Source organism: Chenopodium album, chromosome 22 (genome assembly GCF_948465745.1).
Source record: "Chenopodium album chromosome 22, dcCheAlbu1.1, whole genome shotgun sequence".
Taxonomy (NCBI): Eukaryota; Viridiplantae; Streptophyta; class Magnoliopsida; order Caryophyllales; family Amaranthaceae; genus Chenopodium; species Chenopodium album.
The window spans coordinates 7375596-7398535 of record NC_137855.1 but is presented as its reverse complement, the minus strand read 5'-3'; the positions used below and the strand labels follow the sequence as shown (position 1 = coordinate 7398535).

At 33.9% G+C, this 22940-nt stretch overlaps 3 protein-coding genes across 3 annotated transcripts; 1 reads left to right on the top strand and 2 right to left on the bottom strand.

Moving 5' to 3' along the window:
* The first annotated feature begins 8323 nt into the window (after nt 1-8323).
* On the top strand, nt 8324-12198 carry LOC145604541 (autophagy-related protein 18a-like). The gene is made up of 4 exons (XM_081660427.1): nt 8324-9295; nt 10320-10527; nt 11132-11258; nt 11867-12198. Exons 1-4 carry the CDS (start codon nt 8597-8599, stop codon nt 11961-11963), a joined length of 1131 nt encoding a protein of 376 aa, XP_081516553.1. The 5' UTR covers nt 8324-8596; the 3' UTR covers nt 11964-12198.
* Nucleotides 12199-12663: 465 nt separating this feature from the next.
* On the bottom strand, nt 12664-19419 carry LOC145605379 (putative protease Do-like 14). Its single transcript, XM_081661424.1, has 11 exons — nt 19289-19419; nt 19076-19184; nt 18145-18249; nt 17867-18049; nt 17659-17786; nt 16587-16798; nt 16186-16267; nt 15664-15806; nt 15387-15507; nt 13335-13427; nt 12664-13215 (listed from the first exon to the last, which is right to left on the bottom strand). Exons 1-11 carry the CDS (start codon nt 19301-19303, stop codon nt 13099-13101), a joined length of 1308 nt encoding a protein of 435 aa, XP_081517550.1. The 5' UTR covers nt 19304-19419; the 3' UTR covers nt 12664-13098.
* A 412-nt stretch (nt 19420-19831) lies between these two features.
* On the bottom strand, nt 19832-20695 carry LOC145604796 (histone H2A.1-like). The gene is made up of 2 exons (XM_081660751.1): nt 20431-20695; nt 19832-20328 (listed from the first exon to the last, which is right to left on the bottom strand). Exons 1-2 carry the CDS (start codon nt 20635-20637, stop codon nt 20095-20097), a joined length of 441 nt encoding a protein of 146 aa, XP_081516877.1. The 5' UTR covers nt 20638-20695; the 3' UTR covers nt 19832-20094.
* Nucleotides 20696-22940: the final 2245 nt, after the last annotated feature.

Here is a 22940-nt window from a genome sequence, read left to right as displayed (position 1 = left end):
CTCTTAACAATATAATCATCCCTACCGTTATTTATCTTATGTAATATTCAATGCTATACAAATTGATGGACAATAATGAAGTGCATTATGACGATTTGTTTGAGGTATGAAAATTATGTGTTTTATTCGTTTTTTTCGTAAAATTTAATTTATAGATGAACAATCAAACAAAATAAAATTTTCACATTATACAATTCTATTCTGGGGCATGTCAGGGTGTCGGGATGTGTTCTCGGGGGTCAACAGTATTACAGTACCCCCGAATCAGAATTCTGGGGGTCAATGGTACCCCCCAAATAAGATTTCTGAGGTCAACAGTACCCCCCCGGATAAAATTTTTGGGGTCAACGATACCCCCCCCAGATCAGATTTCCGGGGGTCTGTATTAACCCCCGGAAAAAAAAAATATTATACAATAAGAACAAAATTACATATAAATTACCTTAGATGGGAGGGAAAATGAATGTGAAATTTGTGGGATTAGCAAAAATTTTTGGGATTAGCAAAATGTCATGGGATTAGCAGAGGTAGACCGTACAAATGGAGAATTTTTTAAGTTGAATTTTACGTTCAAGTTAAAATGATATATTGAGTTCTAAAAATTGAATAACGGTATTTTAGTCTTTTATTATTTTCATATAAATAAATAATTCCTGCATTTAGGTTATTTTGTACTGCATTTAGTACTTGTGTAGAAGGATTATGGAAAGTTTTAATATTAATGAGACTAAGAATAATAAAACTAAGGAAAGTGTTTTGTCTTGAAAAATAATATGGCAAAAGAGGTTTGATTGGAGAATAATCAAGGAAGATATAAAGTAGGAAAATAAGATGATCAAATATTCAAAAGATTGGAAATAAAAATTAAAAAAAAAATATTTTTTTAAGAAAGATAACTAAAGATACAAATTACCAAAATAATTCCTACAATAATCAACCAAGAGGGCCGAAAATATTGAGCTTCCATAGCTCAAAGTTTCGGACCTTATTAGTGTATTTTAGGAAATTATTTTGCTAGATTTAAGGCTTAAAAATACTTGTGTAAATAATATTTATTGTATAAAATAATCAATTAAAAAAATATCAATTATTCACTAAATAAAATAACTAAGAAAGTCACATTTTCTTCACATAGAAAATCTAAAAATCATAGTAATTAAATTATCACCGTGCAACGCACGTGTACTTATCACCGTGCAACGCACATGTACTTATCTAATAATTTTATATGTGTCAAAGATGTGCTACTCCCTATGTCCCAGTTTACTTGCAGCATTTTGACTGGACACGCTTGCCGATGCACATGTTTGACCGTTAATATCTTTTATTATATAATTATATAAGCTTTTAAATTTTATATTAAGAAACTATACATTAAAATAGACCCAACAATATATTACATGATTACATTGGCTTTTATATAAAAGCTAAAAAAGATGGTCAAAGTGAGATGTGTGAATAGTGTAAAAAGTCAAAACGTTGCGTGTAATTTGGGACGGAGGGGGTATATAATATACAAGCTTGTATGTGCAGAGATTCCGGCTACAAGTGATCCAGTCTTACGAAAAATTGTTCTTAAGCATATGATGCATGGTTCTTATGGATATTTGAATCCTCAATGTTCTTGTATGTGCAAAAAAAAAAAAAAAAAAAAAAAAAAAAAAAAAAAATTAAATTCCATTAAGTTAACCCCATTACCTGTATGATCAGAAATATTACCAGTGGCGCCATTTTCTGAACCTGAAAATCAAAAAAAAAAATATATATAACCCATTAGATTAATTGAAACCCATTTCAAGAAATCCAATATTTTGATCCAAATATAAAAAATACCTTTACCAGGATGATCAAAAGTAGGAGTACAATCACCAAAACTGTTCTTAAAAAGCAACCTGTAAGCATGCTTTCCCTAAAAAAAAAAATTCAAATCAGACAACAACTAATGATGATGGATTTCCAACATATCCTAGAAACAACAATGGCGAAAAGGTCACAGTAAGAGGGGTTCAGCTTGATAATGGTTGGGTGATTCTTTATAATTCATATCTCTCTGTTTTGTTTGATTGTCATTTAAATGTCGAATTATGCTCTACAATAAAATTGTCAACTAACCTTTTTTTTATCCTATAAAATCTATCCAAGTTTTTATCTTAATAAAAATACTACTTTTTTATTCATAAAAATATATCTAAATAAATCTTACATGTCATATTTATTTTTAATTGTTGCCTATGTGGCATGACACTTGGCGAAAAGTTGGAACGCCAAGTATCGTTGTCTCGTGACCTGGCTAAAAGTTTAGCTTTATATATTAAAATTATATGATGTGCAGTTTAACGTAATTTGTTAATTTATGAATAATTATAATGTAATTTCTTAATATTGTTTGAATCCATCTATTAAAAAAAATGCTAGATTTTTTAATGGGATAGTAAAAGCTCCTATTCCATCAAATAATATGACGTCATTAAATAATTAATAATTATACTTGTAATTTCAGTTTGTAAAGAAGGCGAAAGATTGCAGATGATGACTTCGGTCGGTCGTCTTGGTAATATGGCTTTCAGCACTGCATCATCCACGGATGGTGGATGATTGGTGATGATCGTATGCAACCACATAATATACCCAATTTAATTTGGAGGTAAATTAAATATGTTATAGTTTTTTTTTACGGTATTTTCACAAGGTGGAGAGTCACGAAATTCACGATAGACCCTTATAGATTTCAAAATTCATGAGTACACTTGAGGAATAATATTCTTGTACGGGATACCTTGAGTAACTTGTTAGTTTGATGTTAAGGACATAAACTTAATGTGCGAAATATCCCTCGAGTTTTAGAAATTGTTTAAATTTTCTTTAAAAAAATTCTAGATTCGAAAGGTACAATGATGATGATGATGATGATGATAATAATAATAATAATAATAATAATAGTGTGTGTTGACTTGACAGGGTCTTCACCATTGACACAAACAGGGCTTTCAGACTTTGTTCCGGGACGGGTTGTGGCTGATGCGGCTCATCGAAAGCGGGTTAAGTATGAAGCTCGTTGTCTGGCGATTGGATATGGTTTCATTCCCTTCTCCTTTTCTTTGCTCGGGGAATTAGAGAAGGAGGCTGTTGCGTTGTTGAAGCGGATTCAGAGGTTCTCGACGACGCAAGACATTGGGGCTCGTGCTGCAGCTCATATTTTCACTAGGGTAGGCTTTGCTATTGCTAGAGGAGTGGGGGCCCAGATTGTATCTCGGCTTCCCACTAATTTATTGTAGGTTGTATGACGTTTGTTTTTGAGATATAATAATAATAATAATAATAATAATAATAATAATAATAATAATAATAATAATAATAATAATAATAATAATAATAATGTAGATGTAATGTGACTTTAAAATTAACAACAAATATTTATAATTAAAATTTGATATTTATTTGCACCAAATAAAGCACCTGTGTTACTTAAGATTCAAAAACAAGTTTAACATGTGCACAAAAAATGACATTATTATTTCTAATTACACCTTTTAGAACTATAATAAGGATTAACTATAAGTTTTGCAACAAAAAAAAAAAAAAAAAAAAAAAAAAAAAAAAAAAAAAAAACCATTAACTATGCTTAAATCATTATACATGCTTTAGCTTCTTATATGATATTGATGCATCCTTTCTTTTCTTCTCCTGGTTGACAATGCTCTTTGATGACTATGATGGAGTCATGGAGCAATAGAATTCTTCTTCTGTTTTGCAGTTAACCCACGTTTACAAGTCCTTGTATTGTAGCCAACCTGACAACCTCCTTAAATAAACATGCTAACCAACTTGTCAAAACTTCTATTATAAGCAACTAGTCAACCCAACCAATAATATAACCAGGTTTAACAATCAATAACCCACTAGTTAGTAATTAACGAACAAATATGGTAATTATATGGAGTGATAACATATTTTAGGTTTGTATCTCATGAATCATGACTATCATAACTCATGAGATCAAACAAAACTCCAAAATATATACTTTGCAAATTATTCTAATCCTTCCTACAATTATTATTATTATTATTATTATTATTTTTTTTTTTTTTTTTTTTTTTTTTTTTTTTTTTTTTGGGGGGGGGGGGGGGGTTGGTAAGGAGAATGATCCTATCAGGCCGAAACTTATAAGATGTTTTCTCAATCAGAGTTAGTTGGCTAGGTACAAGGGAAAGGGTAAGAGTATTCCTACTCCAAAATACCCATTATGGAGCTTGATTCCACAAAACATTTGAAATTCGAATTAGCCTCAACCTCATATACTGTTTTTACACGGAAAAATTGCCGGGAATAATCCGACCTTTGGCTCATCCGCTCAAAATAATCCCACCTTTGGATTATTTTTTAATAATCCGACCTATATACTTAATCCGCTCCCAATGGTCCTAATTGACCGATTACCGGTTAAAAAGGTAAAAAAAAATTTCGGGTATAAAGTACACGTGTCAACATACAATTTGTCTAAAATTTTAAATTAAACAAAAATTGAAATTAAAAAAAAAAACAAACAACAACGCAGCCAGCCAACCACCACCTCCACCAACCCCAGCCACTGCCGATACTCATCGAATTGCAGCAACAATCAGATCGGAGCTTGCGTCGTCGCCGTCGCTATGGTGGGTGTGTTTTGGGCGGCCAAATTTGAGGAAGGAAAAGTGAGGGACTATCGAAATCGTGGCGGGGGAATGCAAGGGAGGTCGAACTCGAGCCGGGGAAAGGGGAGGGAGACCGAAATCAGATTGGGGGAAGGGGAAATCTGCCAATATCGAATTATCGGAACATGGATTTTCAAGGCTGGGAACAGGGGAATGAGAAGGGGCCGGGAATTGGACGGAGAAGGGGTTTTCGAGGTTGGGGGTTGGTTGGGTTTTCATGGCGGTGGGATGGAGGTTGGAGGTTCAGGGGAGAGGGTCAGGAGGCGTCAGCACTGGGGGAGGGGGTCTGGGCGGTCGACGCTGCGGGGTAGGGGAGTCCGGCATCTGGCCGGCAGGAACAGGCGGCGGCGGGGAGGGTGGCTAGGGTTGGTGGGGCTTTTCCAACATAATCAATTAATTTTTTAAAAAAATTTCTTAAGAAAATTAAACTTTTTTATTTTTATTTTTTGTTTTAAATTTATCGACCAATCACAAGCCCCACACGTTGTACGTAACTTGTTACAACAAGTTAGTTGACCGGTTGGGACCATTGATAGCGGATTGCGTATAAAGGTCGGATTATTTAAAAATAATCGAAAGGTGGGATTATTTTGGGCGGATGTGCCAAAGGTCGGATTATTCCCGGCAATTTTTCCGTTTTTACACTGTGTCATATACTATGGCTAACTATTCATTCTACTGGTTATGTCGAGACATGAAGTTTTGTATGAATCTTTGGCCTAGTACCCTGCTTTAATCTTACTTTGTACTTTGTCGTACTTGAAAAAACCGAGGAAGTAGATTATCTAAGGAAAAAAAACTATACTCGTACTAAGTAAATTTTAGAGGTGATAAACTATTCGGGTTGGGTTAAGCCTTAATTTCAAATCTCATGTCTAATCTCACAAAAGGTAACTAGCTTGGTGGGCATTCGGATCTGTTCGGGCTGAGTTCAGGTTATACCTAAAGAAAAAGTACAAAGGCTAAAATAAACCCGGTCAATATCACACTTTTTTTGGAAGCTTTAATCACAAGCTCTTTCTTTCTTTTGTCTTTTCTGTTTGATTTTCTCTCTCCTCTGTAACAAATTATTACAGTAATTTTTTCTCTCTCCTCCTTTGATGTTCTCTGTATTTAATTTATATTTCAACAATGGTGAAGACGAGAGGAGGAAATTCATCAAAATCAACAATGGCGGTCATAATTAGAAGTGGAATTTCATCAAATTGGAGTAAACGAAGAGGATAACAATCATCAATTGGAGTAAACTAAATGAAAAGCGAATATATCAAACCAAATGTGATTATAAGAAATAAAAAGTGATTATATCAAGCTAAATGTGATTATTAGAAATAAAAAGTTGTTATATTAAATTAAATGTGATTATAAAAAAATAAAAAGTAATTATATCAAACTAAATGTGATTATTAAAAAATAAAAAGTGATTATATCAAACTAAATGTGATTATAAAAAATTAAAAGTGATTATAAGAAATAAAAGTGATGATATTATATCAAACTAATTGAGTTGTAAAACTAATTATACTGATACAAAACTGATTATAAAAAATAAAAACTGATTATAACAAATCTCTACACGAGCTTTTCCTAAAAAAAATATATATAAAAAATCTCAATCTACAATTAAAGTAGTCCATTATTCCAAGAAATCTTCTTGTTGAATTTCAAATTCAATTGAAAGATTATTTAAGTTTTCTAACATTACAATTAATAACAATAATCAATAAATTTTGTATAATTAGAACGAATTTTAACAAATATGTTGATGTTTACCTTCGTAATTGCTTTAAATTGCATCAAATCGAAGTTGAATAATGATTGTAATTGTACATTGCCTTCATATATATATATATATATATATATATATATATATATATATATATATATATATATATATATATATTGATTTAAATCTCTTGGAATACAGAATTTGAAAAAATATTGAGAGGAGAGAGAAAAAATCCCCAAAATTGTTTGAGAAGAGAGAGAAAATTATCCTAAATTGATTGAGAGCAGAGCAAGAGGGAAGAAGTCAATAAGGAAGTAAAAAAGAACGACCATGGATTTTTGGCTGGGTATATGTCACTAATGGACTGACGGGCTTCGGTCCACATTAAGTTAATGTGGACCGGGTCCATGCAAGCCAGATTAATAAAGAAAAAGTGTGTGTGTGTGTGTGTGTGTGTGTGTTTTTTTTTTTTTTTTGACGGGAAGAAAAACTCCCTACCTTATAAAAAGTAGAAAATAACTCTTAGGAATAGTATGCTACCGATTATATCCTCAAAAATGTGTACCAAATTGTGTGTAAAATGTGTATTTACTTTTTTACCCTCATTAATATGTTTACTATCATTAATATATTTAATGCCTTTTTTCTTTATTCATATATCATCAATTAATTTTTTTAATAAAAAAATTCTAATGTTTTACACTTCATATGATATTATTATTATTATTTAAAAAGCAAAAAAAATTGTATATACAAAGAGACGGTTTATAACCAAGATACTTATTATTTTTACTCTTTTGTAATTGCTCTTCTTATTTACTATCTTGTTGTCCTTTAATTACAACTATCGTTAAAGTTTATTAGCTTTTGAAATGTACATATAAAAAACGTTATAGAATTTGAATGAGATTCATATTAAATAGTACAGTGATATTTGAGCATACGTATGTTATCAAGAGGTATAAAGAACTTAAAAATCCAATCAACGGAAATCAGATGGTAGGAAAAAAAAATAGTTGGTATTAATTATTGAGAGAATTTAAGAGGAAAAAATATACATTATTAAGTTTTTAGCTGCAACATTTTACATATTATTACTCCATAGTCCATATGACCACAGGTCCAAAGCTCACAAAAAAAAACATTTGAAGAAAAACACGCTAAAAATATTACACTAAGTATTATTGAAACATACACATCAATTAAGAGTTCTAAACTAACACTCGGCGCTAAAAATATGAAGGGATGTAAATCAATTAAATATTATTTAATAAATAATTTTGAAATAACACTATCAAACTTTTTAGAGTTTTAAAAAATAATTGTCTTAAAAGATTTTGGTGGCTTTCTTATAATATTCTACAAATTCACCACATAGACACATAAACCAGATAGTGTACGTATTAAAATTATCAGGTCTACCACCCAAACCAACCGTATAAATACATGCCAATACAAATTCTCCGTAAGAGCTAGCCCCTCCGCGCGCATCGCGCGCGTAGCATACCCTAGTAAAATAAAGGGTCTACTTGTATTATTTTTTTGTAGGGAAAAGATAAAATTTCATTAATTAAAAGTCATACAACATCTACAATAAACCTTATAGAAAAGTAAAATACAATCTAAATTCAACAAAAATCCTTTTTTTTTTTTTTTTAACCAAGTAAAAATCCTCTTTAAAATAACTATGATGATGAGAAACTAGATCTGACGGTGAAACCCAATCTCCGATTGTTCACTGAATTATACAACCTTTTGTTTGAGAGTCCATCTTCTTGACATAGTTTTGGGATGAAATTTCATTACTTGACCTAAAATAAAAAAAAAAGGTTTAGCGATTGATCACCTTTAGAAAATTCAATCATCTATTCATCTTGTCCAAAAAAAAAAAAAAAAAAAAAAAAAAAAGACAGAATACGTGCAATCAACAAAAGTGGGACCCAATACATTAAAATCTCACCTTCACCTTCTTCACCTTCATCTCCAAGTTTCCTCCAATCTAAATTTCCTTCTCATCTCTCTCCACCACCTCAACCGCCATTGTTATCTTCTTCAAGCAACCTCCATTAACCCAGAAACCATAGCTTTCTTCATCCTCCTCTACTACCGTTTCACCCACCACATTCTCTCTCTCCTCTCCTCCTTCCTCCTCTCTCTCCCCTTCTTCCCCTCCACCATGCCCTCCTCCCCACCTCCTCCACCCCCACCATCTCAACCACCTCAACCACCTTCCTCCTCTTCAACCCCACCTCAACTCCTCTCTCTCTCCTTCAACCAAGACTCAACCTGCTTCTCCGCCGCCACCAACTCCGGCTTCCTCATCTTCAACACCCACCCTTTTCGCCCCATCTTCAACCGCACCTTCTCCCACTCTCTCTCCCTCGTTCACATGCTCTTTCGCTGCAACATCCTCGCCTTAGTCGGTGGTGGACCCCACCCCAACTTCCCACCTCACAAAGTCATGCTTTGGGATGATCATCGTTGCTGCTGCATCGGGGAGCTTTCGTTTCGATCTGATGTTAAGTCTGTTCGTCTTCGTCGTGATCGGATTGTTGTTGTGCTTTTGCATAAGATTTTTGTGTATAATTTTGCTGATTTGAAGCTCTTGCATCAGATTGAAACGGTGGCTAACCCTAAGGGTTTGTGTGAGGTTTCGTGTTTGTCGAATTCGATTGTTCTTGTTTGTCCTGGGTTGCAAAAGGGTCAGATTCGGGTTGAGCATTATGGGTCTAAGAGGACTAAGTTTGTTATGGCTCATGATTCGAGGATTGCTTCCATGGCTTTGACTCAGGATGGGAGGTTGGTTGCTACTGCTAGTAGTAAGGGGACTTTGGTTAGGGTTTTCAATACTTTGGATGGTTCTTTGTTGCAAGAGGTATTTTTCATTTTTTGATTTGTTGTCTTTGATTGTTTTAGCTTGATTGTTGTTTGGGTTTTGGTAGACTTGTCATTTGTTGTCTTGATTGATTGATTCGTGTACTCGTGAAGGGCAATGATGTAGACGGGATTTGATTTATGCGAATCACTTCCCAAGAATTTAACTAGCTAGTTGATGATTGTCAATGCCTAATACCTGTTTGGAAGTGAGATCATTTGTGATATTTTGTACACTGAATGTGATTTGAGTTGACCTGAGCTGAGCTGAGATTATTTGTGATCATGGTTTGAGTTGAGCTTGTAGATTTTCTGCAGTAGTTATTTGTCTTGTTTTATACTCTGAATTAAGTTATGTTTCATCTCCTGTATATGAAACGTATCGAATGCTTGTTGATTCTTGTTATAAGTTTTATTTAGAATCCCTTTGAAAGGTCAAATTATAATGCCCTGTACCTGTTAGTTTGCCTGTGTGGTGTTGTCATTTAAAATGCGTCTGGGTAAACTAGTGCTTATTTGGTGCGAAGTGGTCTTGGCAAAGGTGTTTTGGGCTATACAATTGTAAATTCATTGGGGTGACTTATAGTGTTCTGCAAATCAATTGTGAGTGAAGTTTGGTTAATTTGTTATGTGAGGGTATTTATGCATTTAAGACATTCAACCATTAGATCTCCGGTATGGTGAATGGTGATATTGGTTTGTTAAGAATTATCTATTATTCACTGACATAGTTAATAGTGGGCTTGTCAACAAGGAATAATTAAGAGTGATAAGGGGAATTGAGAGCTGCAGTAAGTTTGAGTTGCTTTCAGGTTCATCTATCTGCATTTTATCCCTTTAAATTCACACGTGTCACATGCATTTTCTGTGAATCATATAAGAGTTAGCCTTTTTTATCTCTCTCCATTTATATTAGCATATGTGATGGTTATCAGAAAGTCTTTTTCTGCATACATATGCAAAAGGCTGTTTACCGACTACATTATCATCAGTTCTGAACTTGTATGGTGTGTTATTTTATATAGGTTAGAAGGGGAACTGACAGAGCAGAGATACAGAGCTTAGCTTTCTCTTCTAATGCGCGATGGCTAGCAGCATCAAGTGACAGGGGGACCATTCATGTTTTTAACCTGAAGCTTGAACCAGGATCTCCCGGAAACAGTGGTTTGCAGAGTCCTCCTGAGCAACCAAGCTCTCCACGTTCCCCTATATCATCCATCTCTTTTATGAAAGGTACAATCTTCTCCATGTTGCTAACCTTCTTTTAACCTGAAGCTTGTACCAGGATATCCAGGGTATCATGACTATCATCTTCTCTTCTAATCCATGTTCCCCTACATGGTGTTGAGAGCCACTAAGTTAAATGTGTTATTGGCTTGTTAAAGTGCATATTAAAAAAGCCTGTAGTAAGAGATGTGGTCAGCCATTATTCAAGGAATAAGATATTTCGTGTAAATATAGTGTACATTTACACACTTCGCATGAATATTCATGATGTTTTTCTCTTTTGGATGTCTTAAAGTGATCTGCTCTTCTATTTCAAGTTATATCCATTCTCAATTTTTGTATGCACTTTTAGTGATTTTCCTTACCTGAAGAATTCTAGGGTCTAGGGAAAGTGGGAGTAGTATTTTTGAAGAAAAACAGGAGCTGTTAGTATCTTAGTAAGATAAGGCATTCAACAAAACTGGAAAGTATTGCAGACATTTGAACATTGAATTGACTTAAAAAGTTAGACTACCTGTGCATTTTGAAGCTACATGAGTTATTCAAGGGGTATATTATATGGTTTTTCATTTATTTTTTCTGAGTGTTTTTGGTTTATCTGTTTTTGCAGGTGTATTGCCTAAATATTTTAGTTCAGAGTGGTCAATGGCCCAGTTTCACTTGCAAGAAGGTACTCAGTACATTGTTTCCTTTGGCCAACAAGAGAACACAGTTGTGATAGTGGGAATGGATGGAAGGTAAATTGTTTAATCATGTTTTCTTCATCATCTTTTTATTCTGGAGTAGTATTATTGCTTGACTATTTGAAACTCCACTAGCCATCCCCCGATTGTTCAATGTCGTTGGTAGCAATATTTTTGATTTCCTAAATGATAAGAGAAGACTGAGGCTGGCATCATAATGTCCAACACTGTGAATTTGAGCATAGTTCTTTTCTTTCAAAAGGTTGTAGGTAATAAGGATTTTACCATTATGGTTTTATGAATGAGGGAGTTAATGTAAAGCAGCCTTTTTGCCCATTATCTGTTTTATTGCTCTTTTTAATTGTTTACAAAGTCAGAAATGGTAATTTCAGTCTTGTCTTATACTCGTACTGGTAGTAATAAAACATATGGCTGCTGGAATTGGCATCGAATTGAATTTGTCTGCTATAATTTGAAATTTATTCATAACTGAATTGCATTTTGCATGTTATAGAGGGAACTAGCTGATATCATTGATGGAATTGCGGAATAGTTTATACAGTAGCTGCTATTACTGGGAATATTAAGATGATTGTATCTGTACTGTTTGATTTTACTCTTGCAATTACTGTATTCTAAGTGGTGGACTTCTTTGAATTCAGCTTTTACCGATGTGAATTTGATCCTGAATCTGGAGGAGAGATGAGGCAGCTGGAATATCGTGACTTTCTGAAGCCAGAACAGACCTCTGAAAGTTGACGTTAGAGATGCTTACTCCAAATAATAGAATCTCACATGTTCATGTTTCTCTTTCGCATCTTCTTCCTTTCCTGTTCTTGTTCCTACAATCTTACCTTTAATGGTTCGTATTAGATAAAATGTAAATATGTATACAAGTTTGTTGTCACTTGTCGGCGGTTAGTTCATCGCTTTGTACATATTTAAAGTGCAATAACTTAATAATTAGTCGTGACAGAGAAATATACTTATTTTATGTACTGTGGTCACAATTTGTTAAAACTAGCCTTTGTATGATTACAATTTACAAAAGCCTCCCAGAATTGGGATCCTTGGTGCTTGCATGGAAGTGATAAACTAATATCTTTTTGCTTCACTTTGCTATGCCAATAAGGAGGAAAAAAGGTGGGAAAAAATATTGAATGAGATGTCAATGATTATATTTTCAAATATGAAGTATATTTCATACGAAGTAATTTTTTATTTTAGGGAGAGGAAAAATAAAGAAAAAAAACATAGTATGGCCTAATTAAATCTTGTTGGTTAATTTCTAAACTAAGCAAATATTTGATTGAACAAAATTGTAGTGAGCATAGCCTAAATGGTGAAACTAACAGTCCAGCAGTGCTAACTGTCTCTCTGTGTTGGGTTCAGGTGGAGAAACTAGCAGATTCCAACCCTTCTATGATTCTTCAATTGGACAAAGCAGAAACATGTGCTCCAACAAAAGGCTTTTGAATCATTGTAATATGAATTACTTCGTACATGGTAGTGTGAAAGTAATGATACAGTTGATTGAAATTTTTATACTACCTCCGTTACATATTATTTGCAACGATTTGACATAAAGTAGAGAGGGAAAGTGTCTAATCGTTGCAAATAATATGAAATTGTTACGGAGGTAGTAATTTATTTTACAGAAATATATATGCTCTCCTCCCTAAGAAGTACGAGTAAATCAATTGATACTGTAGTGAAAAAGGCTGGGATAAACGTTTTTAAGTCTGCACTTGGATTTTGGAAATAAATCCGACCACCTCAGCAACTACATTCACTCTAGAACAAAAATGCTGAAGAAAATGCACTATTTTCAACAATTCTTCCTTTGAATCCTTTATTTTTCCTGGAAGAAGCTGGTGATTGTGCTCTGTCAGAGTTACATATCTGGATTTGCTTCCTCAGGGGTCACGGTTAAGGTTGCCTCAGCATTGTTTGCCCTCTTCACAACCACCTTTACCGGCTTCCCCACTTTATCGTCCATTAAGTCAATAATCTGTCATAATGCAAAGAACAATAATCAACTTACTGTTCAGCAGCTCTTCAGGCTTGTTATTAAAAAAATAACGATATTTTATTGCTTCAAGTAGAGCTATAAATGCCTGAGAGTAGTACCTCCTTAATGCTTCCAACAGGTTTTCCATCAAATTCAGTGACAACATCTCCTGGCCGGAATCCAGCATGATCTCCAGGAGAGCCTGGAGTAACCTGTCAGATACGTAGACCACAGATTACAGTTAAACTTTTCAAACATCTAAAGCAAATGAAAACATTGCCTAATATATGAGGCTAATAATAATGCTATATAAAAATCAACCAAGAGTTTGCTCCATGACATAGCAATTAGCAAGTGCACATATAATAAGCTATTGTAACACTTTTCCTCATGTATTATTCCCTTTTCCCAGACCTACACAAAAACCTTGATGCATCTAATCACATAGCCTTTAAACTTGGTGAAGTTATAATTTATTCCCAAAGATTTAAAAAATTCTCCAATTTTAGAGATCAAATGACCAAATAGGAAGAGGAGGTGGGTAAAGTAAGAAATTGTCAATTATGCAAGTGCAAAAAAGGTTCTGTGAATGATGGGAGCACAACTTAACTCAGCTAGGACACCCAATTTTGAAACCCAACTATAACACAAGATGCACAACTTAACAGCAAAGACTTGTGGAAGATGGGAGCTAAATTCCTCATCGTAAATTCAAGATAGTTCATAATATTATACTTCTATACTTATTATTTACTTGAACAATCTGAGACAAGAGTTGGTAATATCTAAAGTCCGGCATCACTAGACAACGCTACAATTGCTACCAAGCACTTCCTTTTCCCACTGCTCCATCTACTGCCAACCACATACACCTCAGTGCAACTTAGAGACATAGCTAATGCATGAAATGCACCCACAGATTCCACCAGGGTTACTTGTAAATGCTTCCAGCAAAGTGACTGGAACTCAAAACTTCAGGTAGTATTAGTTACAAGTGGCAATTGTGGACGCAAAAAAAATCAGGAGAGGATGCAGACTGCTCCATGACGTGACACTAACAACTGATATTGTTCGAAAGATTTTCCTTCTACAACAAAACTAATGAATCCACTTCAATGGCATACAATGCAAGACATTTGCACTGTGAACTCGGATGACAATTGCACAAAGATGAAATTAGCTGGTTTGAGGAGAAAAAATTCACAGGTACTCTCAAGTTGTTGAGAGCAGTTGGTGAGGGGTGGGAGAGTCAAAGAAGCAACAAAATAACAGCAATCAAAATGGCCCCCAACGAGATGAATATAGAAGTGCAAAGGGTGGAGGGGATTTCCAGGCAATACTCCTTTAACATAGCTGAATATGTCTAAAACCACCCGGTTGACTTTTGCCCTCATTTCAAAACTATCCCTCAGAAAAGTGATTCCAATGCTAGAACAACTCTGTGACCATTAGACATAAGAGTTAACGAGAACTTTCAGTAAAATAATAATTTCACAATGAGGACCCTCATATTATTCTCATTACCCTCAGGCCCTCTACTAAAAATTTAGGTTAGCAGGAATACCTCAGTTACCTAGTCTTGAGCAAGTTTAGTGACTCTATTTAACACACCTTTACTAGCAATCTCAACCACAATTCATAGCATTTCTTTTAGCCTTGAGTTAGTTGAGTATAGTGACTATTCTACATACCTTTACTACCAATTACATGAACATTGGTACATGTATAAAAAATGTGACATTGGAAAATGGATTATTACCAAGCAGCCATCTGTTCATAGATTCCAATCCTGAACAAGTTGTTCTTCCTCATATGTAGTATTTAATCTTAACTACAAGAAGACCTAATATTTAATCCTCATCCATGAGGAGCCTGACCAAGCTTGATGCAATTCTACTCAGTTCTTAATCTTCAAGACAATGACAAATTGACAACCTCTTTTAAACATGCCATAACACTTTTGCCCCGATTGCTAATTGTAAGGTTATCTAGCAAATAAAATATTTTATCAAATTTGCAAATCTTGCATAAACATATCTTTCATCCGACCTCAATGAGTACGTTATTTCAAGGGCGCGTCAGCATGAGATTTAAATACTAACTCTACAAGAAAAGAAAAAAAAACAGATGGGGCAAAAATAAAGCTTCAGGTTTAGGAAACCTGAACCTACCATTGGAACAAGTACGCCTCTATTGACATTAGGAAAAACTGGATCTCTCTCTTTAAGCTGAGATATGATCATGTCATTGAGATCAATCATTTTGAGTCCAAGCCAAGGACGAACAACTCTCCTGCAGCATCAGTAAATTCAGTGGCACATCATCCTGAGATATTAATAGCAACGCTAATGCAAGATAAGTATGACAAAACATAAGAGAAAAGCTAGCAAATTTTCAATTGGGGTGACGAGTTGCTTGTAAGATAAGTTCAAGAATTTTATGCAATACCCTTTTTTCTTGAATTGGTCTATGATTTTAGAGACAGAGTCGATTGGCACAGCAAAGCTCAATCCATCAGCTACTAGCACTTTCATGTTATTAACCCCAACCACCTCACCATCCATATTAACAAGAGGACCTCCTGAATTTCCCTATTATTGTAAACAAGGTACAAGAGTTTACGCATTAACCGGAGGAATAAAACAAATATATAACAGTCACCACTGACCATCCAATCAAGAATTCAAGACTCCTGGGAAAGTGGGTCTGGTGAGATGCATGCAGCAATAACCAAGTACAAGAGGCTAGGCTCTTTGTTACATTCCCTTAAAGTGGTATTAGACAAACAAAAAATGCTGCGGCAATAAATAAAGTTTTATTTTAATGGTTTTCAAGAGGTTCATGGACCAATTAATCACTGAAATAGTGAAATTAACCTGGACATGCAAGCCTGTTTCTCTTTAATTCCTTGTCAAGAAATGTTAGGGGGTGTTTATTGGATAAACACTAACAGGAACGAGCCAATCTTACCATATTAATGGGACAATCCGTCTGCAAGTATTCTCTTCTCATTCCACCAAGACCCAGATCACTGCTTTTTCTGTCAATACAGCTGCATTTTCCCCATGCAGAAAGCAATTAAGACCCAAAATAAGAAAGCCATTAGCAGGATACAATACCAATCAAATATGATCATAAAGTGATAACATCTCCAAACAATTTACAACTGTAAAGTGGTTGACAATTAAAAATAAAAATTAAAAAATAAAAATAAAAAAATAATAAAAAAAAAGAAAGAAACAATACTTTATACAAAGTATAATTTAATACCAGTATTACTTTAAATATTGAACCACTAAGTTACTATGCAGTGACATATATACAACCATGAAGTAACAACACAGCTTTTATTCTTTTTCCTTTTTCTTTACCTTACAATACCAGATGTCACGGTATTTTGGAGGGAAAGAGGACAGCCCATTGCTATCACCCAGTCTCCAGGACGAAGTTTATTCGACAAGCCAAGTTTGGCAGCTGGTAGTGGTGACTTTGTTTTGACCTTTACTATTGCTATATCAGAATGTAAATCAGCATTCAATACTGTGCCCTCAAATGTTCTACCATCTTGCATGGTCACCTCAATCTGCAATAGTTACTAACAATAATCACTTAATCAAAAATAATTCTCACACCATCACCAAAAAATATGCACGTTTAGTGGAAAAATTATGCACATTAAATCCTTCTCATTTTAAGAAACTTCTAATTTGACCCTATATATATATATACACTAGGGCAGCTAACGCGCGCATAGCTAGCCATATCTTGAAGGTTTTTTTGGTTTGGCTTTTAAATCACAAAATTAGTTAAATTAACAATAAGAGAAATTTTTCTTAAAAAAAAACAATAAGAGAAAATATGTAATCAACTATATTTAGGTGGTATAAATGTTCAAGACAACTAACATTTATGAAAGCATAAAAGTACATAAATATTTTAGAGGGTATAGTTGTTTAAACACTATTCATTAAAATAGCATCTACATATTAATGAGGGTATGTATGTAAATACACATTTTGAAGGGTATAATTGGCATTACACTATTCATAAGAGTATGTTTCTACTTTTTATAAGGTAGGGATATATATATATATATATATAGACTATCATCAGTCATACAACAGCACACTAAATACAGGCATAAAGTTATGATCCCAAAAACCATTCAGAATGACTAATCAGAGAGACTGATTAGTCACTAGTGCTATGTCAATAGAGCAAAAATAACACCTTGACACAAAAAATAGACCAAAAGCAGTCAAAAGCTTTGCCAGATTATTATTGCGAACAGCATTTAAAATCACAAAATTCAAGTATAAAATGATGAAACGCCTACTATAATATACCCAAATCAGGAGGGGGAAAAAACACTACTTAAATATATAAAAAAGAGCCATATCAAACCACAGAAATTAAAGAAGAAAAAAGAATGAGATTACTCACATTTCCTTTTGATGATGCTTTCACCCCCTGAAAGTCCACGACCACATGGGCACAAGTTAAAATAGTACCATCAGAATCAATAATGGTTCCTGAACCGATACTCCTTCCCATAGTTAATCCATATATTCCTGCAACAATCAATATTTCAATCAAATTCACTATAGTGTAGAGGAACTCTTTATAGAGCATAGAGAAACCATAAATTTACCCTTTGGTACAGACAGATTGACAACAGCTGGGCTAACTTTGGCAGCTGCATTGGCAATGGTGTCTCTAGTGAAACAGTTTGAACAATGAGAAGAACCATCAGTAGAGGGTTGGTTTTTTGTATGTACTGGAGGATCAGGTGAAACTCTAGAAAAATTCAGCGGATAGGGATCATTTCCCACAGCTAGACAAGAGGAATGATACAAAGATGAGAAAAAGGTATCACTATTGAAATTTAAAAAACAACACAGGCTATAGAGTATGATAAGCATTCTAAACCTGTAGATTTATCAGGCATCGAGGGGCCAAGAGTAAATAATGGAACTCGCCATGGCACCGATAATAAGTCACCTCTAGTTGGAAGAGATAAAGAAACTTGGAATCCTGTGTTTTAGGGAAAGTCAACACACTTGCAAGGTAATGAAAAGGGCTTAATTAACCATATCATAAGTGAAGAAAAAAGAAAACCACTGGCAATAGCATGGAAGAAGCAGAGGACAGAAAAGCAATGCATTTCAAATTAGTACTAACAAATACTCCGTATTATACATTGTGGCACACAGTTGATAGGGTATACATATATAACTTAACGACTACCAATCTAATGATCTATCTGTCCAAGTTTCGTGACATTAAATTCGTCAGGCATGGATTAAAGTTTATAATTACAAAGTATTTTATATTACGCTCTTCCAAACATAGCATAAAATCCTTAATTGGCAGCCTGCCTTTTTCGGAGAACCAGAAAAAAAAAAAAAAAAAAAACATTCAGAATTCTTAGGAATTAGGATCCTTGTCAAACCATGCAATTAACTACTATATTCATTCGGCAACAACACATACACGTTCTTTAGAAATTCAGTATCAGGAATTGGATACAGCGTCAAACATTGAAACCCAATTCAAAATTAAGATCATTAAACTTGTTAATATTTGTAAACTTGTCTTATTTGATAATTTCTGACAGTTAAAATTGTAAAAGCCACACTTGAATTAACTTTATTCAAACAAATGCACTCCTCAATCTTCATAGCAATTATACTGACAATAATTCAAGGTCCAAAATTAAGGAGTAGCTCAATATCATCACAATTGTGTTGTTCCAACTTCCAATACACAAACGAAATTATAATTATTCAACGGGAGGAAAAAAAAAATTGCGAATCAAATTATTGAAAAAAATTACACCAAAATTAATGGGAAACTCAACTGGAGTTAGAATCAGAAACAGCATTTGCATAAAAAACCCCAGAACCCAAAGCAGCAGTCGCCGCGGCGCGTAACAGCAATGAATTCTTACCAAGGATTGGCAATTTCCTCTGTATAAACAGCATAAATTCATCACTAATTCACTATCATATACAACAGTTATAATATCCTACAAAAAATTATATAAAACCAAAAAAAAAAGTGAGAAAAATACCAGCAAATTCCTCATTTTCACCAGCTTCAATCAAACAAATTCCTTCAATTGGTTGGAAATTCTCTCAGCTTCTTAAACTGTAAAACTAAACCCCTTTTAAACCCAGAAACTTCTGTATTTTTCAGATGAAAGAGAAAGTGCTTTGGTTTGCTTGGTGAAAACGAAACATTAGCCCATCTCAGGCCCAACTTAGTATAATTTGGGCTGGAATAATGGCCCAATCCATATAATTCAAAGGCCTCAAAGCTAAAGTTTATTGGGATCAAGTTTAAGATTATATCGTTAACTTCTTATTGTTTCGTATTCATACCAATTTATCGTTGCACCATATTCAAATTGTTTTGTACTTTGATACTATACTTTCTCCGTTCTTTAGTTACGTGTTTACAATCCGGATATGAGAAACTTTGTACCATTGCTCTCTGCCCATACATTTCAACATTGGATTTAAGCAGGACTTTGTTGTAATCACTCAAAATCAATTTGAATAAAGCATGATAAATACAATAATAATACGTAGTAAATTAGTAGTGCATAATTAAAACTACCATTTCGATTATCATAACTAATTTCATAACATTTGTTCATCAAAATAAGATGGAGAAATTACACCCATAATTCCCCATAAACTAACTGCACTACCTTACTTCCGATTTACATACCCAAAATTAAACTTTACCCTGAGATTAGAAGATTTAGTACCATATTATATAATCCCAAAATGTACATCCATCCATCATCCATACATTAATATTCATAACTAATGTTAATAATATAAACCTAATTATTATTATTAATGATAATAATTAGGCCTTCTTAGGAGACTTAGCAGGCTTAGGAGGAGGAGGAGTTTCCTTCTTATCAACCTTCTTCGGCAACAAAACTGGGTTTATATTAGGAAGAACACCCCCGTGCGCAATCGTCACACCTTGCAGAAGCTTCCCGAGTTCATCATCATTTCTCACTGCCAACAGCACGTGCCGAGGGATGATCCTGCTCTTCTTGTTGTCACGTGCCGCATTCCCTGCTAACTCCAACACCTGAAACCAACATTTTCAACCTCAATTTCAGATTCAACACCCCAAAAATCCAAAAAAAAAATCAAAAAAAATTCAAAAAATTCAGAGATTGTTTGAATGTACCTCAGCAGCAAGGTATTCGAGAACAGCAGCGAGGTAAACGGGGGAAGCAGAGCTAAGACGTTGAGCGTAACGGCCTTTTTTGAGGAAACGACTGATTCGACCGACGGGGAATTGAAGGCCAGCTTTGACAGATTTAGTGACGGCTTTTTTACGATCGCCGCCGCGACGGCCACCGGCGCCTTTGGTGGAGGTTTTGGAGGACTCCATTGATGAAGAGTTGAAGCTTTTTTTGTGTTAATGGAGGAGAGAGAAAATGGAGGGGTTGAAAATTTGAAAGTGGTGTGAATGGTGGGAGGGGTGAGTGAGGTGGTATTTATAAGTGGGGGAAAATGAGGTTGGTTTTTGGGGGGAATTGTGAGGGTGGGATCGGATGGTTGTGGGGTTGGGTGGGGTTTGATCTGACGGTTGGGGAGGGTGACACGCTGGCGATCCGTGTGAGAGAGGTTTTAGCCAATGGGATTTGAGATGGGATGGGAAGGTTTTGGAGGACGAGTTGTGGGAAGTTGGGAAAATTGGAGGACGGGGTACTGTTTTACACGTTTCAATTCTCAGATTTTATTCGAGTTAAGAGCATCTCCAATGGTTCAATTATAAGGACTTGCTTGCAATTTAAATAAAGTTGCTACCTACATGCTTACCATTGGAGAATAAAAATTTGAGCAACATGCTAGCAATTGTAGCCCAACCAAACTACATGCTTGATTGAAAAAGAGACAAATAATCTCCATTCATATTGGAACATGTGTATAATTATCTATTATTTTTTTAAAACTTTATTTTTTTGCAAACTACAATATGTTGTGGCTTACCATTGAAACAAGTTGTTGCTTAAAAAGTGTTGTAGCTTAGAAATTTATGTGGAAAAGCAAGCTACAAAGCATTGTAGCTTGCCATTGGAGATGCTCTAAGCATACAACAAGTGATCAAGTTTTTGTTTTTTTCACCCTTTGGTGATCAAGTTTTTTTTTTCACCCTTTGGTGATTGAACCCAAAATTCAGGCAACTTAACTCACCTGTATTGCCTTTAACTCATCTTTAACCCAAGCAAATACATAATCACCCAAAATTCATAATGTTTAACTGAAAAAAACTTAAACTTATACAAATTAATTCTGGAATTTAATATGAAGTATTTAACCAAAAAAAAAAAATTTAAACTTATACAAATAATTTCCCAAATAAAAGTTTTTCGAGTAAAGCGTAGAAAGTCATCCATAAATTTCCCAAATAAAAGTTTCCAGAGAAAGAAAAAAAAAATTAATCAGAATGCAAAGAAAATCAGAGAAGTTGAATCAGATGGCGAAGAAGAAGATAAATCAGAGAATTTATCAATCATTAACAGACTAATCGAACGACTAAGATTGCATCTGCATCTAACCATAATCAAGAATGAGATTACATCATCAATGGAGGTGTGGGTTTGGTTATGGAAATCGACCTTTTCAATTTAAATTTTGATGGATGATCAATTGATCATAGAGAATTGTGTGGGTTTGGTTATGGAATTCGACCTTTTCAATTTTTTTAAAGGATTTCGATTTGTTGTTGATGAACACAAAAAATATTTCGATTATTGAAGTTGTTGTTGGTATTGAATATTGATATGTTTCTTGGGATTAAAATGGATGAAAAAAGTGGTCATTGAGGTTAGGATGAAGGTTGTGATCAACTGATCATGAAGGAAAACGGGTGGTAAAAAAAACTAAATTAAAATATATTTTTTCGTGCTATTTTTCTATTGGTTAACTACAAGTGACTAAGTTTTTAACCAAGGTGATTATGTTTATTTGACATGTCACTTAGATTTTGCTGTTTTTATATTTTTTTTGGCCAAATTTAACCCTCCAATCACCAAAAGGTGAAAAAAAGAAACTTAATCACCAAACGGTGAAAAACATTAAAACATAATCACCAATCTTATGCTTAACTCGATTTTATTCACTAATCTCTTTGTTTTGGAAAGAAGATCACGTTTTGTCAATTTAAGGGTTTTTTTAATGGTTACGTTTCAATTATTTTTATTTTTGTACATATTTATCTCTTCACTTAGATCCAGTTTATTTCACCTTATTTTTACATGGAATTGAAATTATTTGTAGATTCTTTATTACTTTGTATAATTTGTTATTGAAGTAGAGAAATTGGTTTCCTCAAAAAAAAAAAAAAAAAAAAAAAAAAAAAAAAAAAAAGAAAAAAGAGCAGAGAAATTGGTTTTTAGTACGAGTATACTAAACTTATTTTTACTTCATAATACAGTACGAGTATTATTTTAAGGTGAAGTGAACGGAATTTTACATTGTTATATTCATTGTAGACCATTAACCTTTAATGACGAAAAGCCCATTTCTATAATTTATTTTAATAGATTGACATGAGCAATTTGTGTACTTTTCATTTATTGGTTATTAAATTAAATAAAGTGTTTTGATTGGGTGTTTTATATTCATATGGATTATGCCAACTAGCCTATGTAATTAAAGTTTTGTTCGATCTTAATTATAGTACAACAA